The 5,601-nt window shown below is 36.6% G+C and overlaps 1 protein-coding gene across 2 annotated transcripts in view; it reads left to right on the top strand.

The window, feature by feature from the left end:
- The first annotated feature begins 4,034 nt into the window (after positions 1-4,034).
- LOC140158492 (bone morphogenetic protein 1 homolog) overlaps positions 4,035-5,601 on the top strand; it is a 108,777-nt gene continuing 107,210 nt past the window's right edge. The window contains exon 1 of one of the 2 annotated variants that reach the window (XM_072181590.1): positions 4,035-5,235. In XM_072181590.1, coding sequence (XP_072037691.1) covers positions 5,052-5,235 — 184 coding nt within the window. In that variant the 5' untranslated portion in view covers positions 4,035-5,051. The remainder of the gene's footprint in view (positions 5,236-5,601) is intronic. The other variant, XM_072181591.1, reaches the window with a different exon arrangement.

The following is a 5,601-nucleotide window of genomic DNA, read 5'->3' as shown; positions in this document are numbered from 1 at the left end:
CTTTATCCAATTACTGAAATTTGAAATAGAAAGTGGTAGTTGCCCGCTGGCATGAGGCTATTTAAAGTCGTTCATCTTTTACAGAGGGCGATATTACTGTTTCTTTTTAATGGCAGCAGGTTGATGGCAGGTTGTCTGTTTCTTTCTTTCTTGTATTGGTTGTTTGATTTGATTTGATTTGATTTGATTTGATTTGATTTGATTTGATTTGATTTGATTTGATTTGATTTGATTTGATTTGATTTGATTTGATTTGATTGATTGATTGATTGATTGACTGATTGATTGATTGACTGATTGGTTGATTGATTGATTGATTGATTGATTGATTGATTTTTATTCAATAAAAAAAAGTGTAACCAACAGTTGCTTCCCTAATGTACTAGGGAATAATACCGTAAAATGGGGTAACTTTGGTCACTTTTCAGAGTTTTTAAATCACTGCTTCCAAACAAAACCAATTATATTTCTAATTATCCCTTTTTTTATGACATTAGGGTTCCCTTCTACACCTTGAAGTTGAAAAAGATTTTAAAATAATTTTGTAAGGGTGCCCTAGGGGTTAAAAAAAAAAAGCCTGACCAAAGTTACCCCGTATCAAACAAAAATTTAAAAAATTGATCTTCGCTGTATATGGGCAAGTTATTATTTTTTGTGACATTTGACCCCTTGCAAAATTAATCAAGCACACATCCTTGCTCACAAATATCGGTTTTTATTTTTTCTGAAAAAAATTTAAAAATGCTCATTTTTGGTCAAAAATTCCAAATATTTCGTAAATTTCGAGGAAATTGGACATTAGCGACTATTATTTCTTCCAAATATATTTCTTAACAAATTGACACCAAATATGACTAAAAACAATATTGCTGAACAAAAATATGACCATTTGAAAAAATATATTTGACCGCCAAAGTTACCCCGCTGACCGAAGTTACCCCATTTTACGGTACCTCAGGACCGTGAGCATGTGCTGCATCTCCTGGCTCGAAATACCGGGGCAATCATCCCCGCAGGCCGCGGATGGGGAGACGCGTTCCGTATTTCAGTGCTGCCCCTCCCCTATTTCTTTCCCCCGCCCCACGGCCTTCCAAAAATCTTTGCCCCCCCCTATGCACATGCCAATTTTTATTGGCTCCCAATTTTAATGTTCTAGATAGACCCTACATGTTGCGAGCGCAGCGAGCAGGAAAATGTGCAACGGGTGCCCCATGAGTGTGCCAAAAATCGCTTGCCCCCCCCCCCCATAAAAAAAACTATGGAAGGGGGGATAGGGGGAAGGAGAGAAAAAGAGGGAAGAAAAAAGAGGGAATAGAAAGGGGGAAGAAGAGGAAAGAGATGGAAGAAAAAAGGTTAAGGGAGAAGAGAAAAAGGGAAAAAAACAAAAATGGTCAGGTTAAGCCCTTGACCCCTCCCCTCTCGGCTTGCCGAAAAATGCTTGCCCCCCCTTCGGCTCCCCAAAGTTTTCTGCTATATCTGCTCAATCTGCTATTTGTTTATGTTTGTGTATTATTGGTGTTAATTGGTTATCGCTTCAGTGTAGGATCTTTTGCTATCCATTTTAAACCCTTGGGTTATTTTGAGGGGGAAATTTACACATTGCACTGGGAAATATATTTTGTTGCGATAATTATGCAGATAATGATTAATGACTGATTCTTCAAATAAGAGAATTAATTGATGGAAAACAAAGTTGTACATGGCGCTATTGCCTTGGGTGATTTTTGAGTTAGCATCAAGTTTTCCTACATTAGTGGAACCAATGTTTTTTTTGCATCCTTACACCTCAAATGATAAAACTAGAATTGGTTCCATTTTGTTCATGCCCCCTATGCTTCCCACGAGGGTCCAAGGTCATAATGGGGCCAAACGTGAATATCTGTTCTATCATGCTGATAATATAATCTCAAATTGTTCCTCTCATTGCTAAGAACAAAAAAGTCAATTGTCATATTGCACTAGATGCTTAATTCAGGAGTTATAGAGTAACTAAGGTCAAATGTCAAATATCTCATGCACAGAAGCCAAATTTTCAAAATGTTAAATTGAAATTTGTCTTAAATTACTCCTCTCGGCGAGCAAACCAATATAGGAAAATAATTTATTTGAGAAATAGATATTAAACCTCAGAATCAAATGAAATCATGGGTCAAATGTTATGCTTGTAATGTATTGAACTTTGGCTGCATGAACTCTAAAGGGGGACAGGACAATACAATGTTTGAGATTTCTAATGTTAAGGGGGGTAATTTAAGACCAGTTTCGATGAAAATGGAGTATTTTGTAATTTTGACCTCTGAACTAATAAGTAGAAATATCGAGAAAAATATGACAATTGACTTTTTTTTCCGTGTGATGAGAGGAATAATCTAAAATCAGACGGCTGATTGGAATTAGTCTACCCCGCGGCCCCCACTTTCAAAATCGTGGCGCTGCTGATCAATCACCAATCAATCAGAACAGATACATACGTGATAATAATAATAATAATAATAATAATAATAATAATAATAATAATAATAATAATAATAATAATAATAATAATAATAATAATAATAATAATAATAATAATAATAATAATAATAATAATAATAATAATAATAACACTAATAATAATAATAATAATAATAATAATAATAATAATAATAATAATAATAATATTGATGATGATAATAATAAAAGTAATCATGGTATTAAATGATACTAAAATAATAACAATCCTGATAACAGAAATAACATCATATATGCCTAGTAATAATTAATAATTTATGTACATAGTGGGACCGCTGCTCATTGATTCAACGAGCAGGTTAAGAATATAATGTTAAGTTTCGCGCTGTCGATGTGTAATGTGGTAGGGTATTCTAAAGTTTAGCCTCGAATCGCAGTACATAAATATTTCGAAACTTGGCGACTATACCAGGAGATGATATTTTATAAATTTCAAGATAATATATCCAAAATTCGAAAAAACTTAAAAGGAGGATTTCGTGATCCTAGCATTCTCTTTTTATGACATTTTTCAACGGAAAAAACTTATTCCCAAAATTTCAGTTGATTCCGATTTTGCGTTTGCGAGTTATGCATGATTTAGTGTTTTGCACTGCTGTTTTCATGGTTTTGCACTGTTGTAATTTCGTTCTGCAGGGTATACCAGAACGAAATTCAAATTTGGCGATATTTTTGCTAAACGAGTTAATCTGCAAGAAATTTTGGTACGTACATAAACATTATGTATCCAGAGGTATCCAGTGGTATAAAAATCTCAACTTTTTTTGAGAAAAGTAGGGGATGAGGCTGTAGATCACGAAATGCCCTTTTAAACTTCGAGAATCGAGATATTGTCATAAATTTGATATCTGAGAAGAGTTTGCCCTGTCGGAGAGTCTGAGATGCAATTACAATCTCACGTATTTGTTCAATCTAATTTGACAATCTAATTGGAAATGTTCAAAGAGTAAATAACACTAATCCCTAGTAATCACGTTTTCTTCGATGTTGATTATGTATGTCCAGTGAATTGATGATAATGTGTAGAGTGTAGTAAATATCTAGGAGCGAATAAAGACCTCAAGATTGCTAAATAAATGAATTGAATGACAGGCAATCACTTTAAAGAGATAATCTCACTCACAACACCATTTAATCGCCTGTAATATTCAACGCAAATGGCGTTATTGCCTAAATTGCTGTAGCGTTTGTCAAGTGTTGTGTTAATGAGATTACTGGTATCTAAATTGTGATTGACGTGACAAAAGACTTCTGGTAAACCCTGATAAGGTGATCTCAGTTTGTTCTTTTGCTTACATGACAAAAGTACAGGGGCTAATTTACACAAATTATGATCACCACGGGGGTTTCTGGTTGATCGATGGCCAGGCTAATTTTGACAAGTTTACAGACGTGGCGTTGTAGGTTCCACATGAACTTCATGTGAACAAAATGGTAGCTGGCCGGGGGCTGGATGGATCATGGGGACATGCATTTGGAATTGGATGAATTCTGGATCGAAGTAGATTTTGTCAAGTATACAAATAATACAAGGATGATATTTCTTGCTTGATTTTCTTCAATCTCATTAGCAGTATTTTATCTTCTCCCACGCATTTCTCCAAAGTTGACCCGTTGACTCCAGCGTCGTACGGCGACCTCGATCGCCTGGCTGGCCCTGCAACCTGCAAACCCAGTCACTCTAGAACGTCGCGCACGCGTGCCACCTTCAATTTTCGTCTGTTCGTGTGTCACTGTGGTACTTGATATAGGTGCTCCTGACCTCCTTCACCTTGTTAGATTCTACTACTTTTCCAGTTGCTCCCTCAACTTCCAATAAGGTTGCCATAGTCACACAACTTGGCTACTTGAAGCACTATGCTGTTACTTAAACTCGGGTATTTACCGTATTTCTAACATCCTGAGCCAATAACTTCATAGTCTCAGTCCCAGACTGTATGTGGCTCAATAGCGAACAGTTGAGAAAGTCAGAAATCGGCTGTGAAGGAAACTAGTAACTTCCACGAGTGTTGCCACAGCATGTCGTATGCACACAACTAGGCTACTTGAAACCATATCAGTGCTGTTGCCTTGGTCTCAGAAATTTTGTGGCAACACTGTTGTGATTGTCAGCGCATCTATGCAAGCTGGCTTGGAGCAATCTGTTAAAAGACTGCTATATACATCAAACGTAACCTAGTCCATGCTTGAGGCCGTTTCTTTCTCACCATTAACAAGTATTTGTTCAGAACTTTTCTTGTACAGGAAAAAAAATTGAGCAAAGACCTGCATGATATGTGAAAGTGTATACACAACCTGCTGATATATACCGGGATATATAGGCAAATAAATCTTGTGTCTTATTCCTGCCAAAGAGTAAAGGGAAATATATTGTTGAGTTTAGAAATCTGCTGCCACCGACCACACTTGTCATCACCAAATATTGCCTATTGCAGCTGTAGTGGCGTAACCTGAGCAATATTATTGTCTTTCTGGGTTTTCATATTGGAATATATAGTGTAGACGTCAGAAGTTTGGAGTGTCAGATCTATAGTATAGCTATGGAATTACAAGTTGTATTGTCAACATTTGCAGTTTTGCTGGTTTCTTGTCTTGTCGTTTTTACTGTTGTGCCACCATCGTCATTTGCTGCAGTAGATCATACCGTATCGGAGGATGAATGGGAAGATGAAATACCATTCACATCGACCATTACAGAGGAATATGCAGACCCATGTAAAGCAGGTAAGAGGCTCATGTCACGTGCCATGTGTACTTGCTTGTTCTGTAGGCCTAATATATAGAGTATCCAATATACCAAATGAAAAAGTTATCATAGGCCGTATCCAATATACAATATTATAATGTCGTATGATCTAATATTAACACTTTCACTGGAATTTTATCTCCAGTACTGTACAAACACCGGTAAAGAACATAATGGGTGGGGTGGGTGGGAAAACACAACTGTTCGAAATCTATATAGGACTTTCTCCATAGACTATCTGTACGCGATAAAGGAGTGCAATTTCCGGGGGGGGGGGGGCGGAAGTTTAAAAATCAATCTTTTCACCCCACTGATGATTACCAAAGATACCCCCCTGCTCTTAA

The sequence above is a fragment of the Amphiura filiformis genome, chromosome 8, assembly GCF_039555335.1.
Source record: "Amphiura filiformis chromosome 8, Afil_fr2py, whole genome shotgun sequence".
Lineage (NCBI taxonomy): Eukaryota > Metazoa > Echinodermata > Ophiuroidea > Amphilepidida > Amphiuridae > Amphiura > Amphiura filiformis.
The sequence above is the reverse complement of the archived record's forward strand: the minus strand, read 5'-3'. Positions and strand labels throughout refer to the sequence as shown.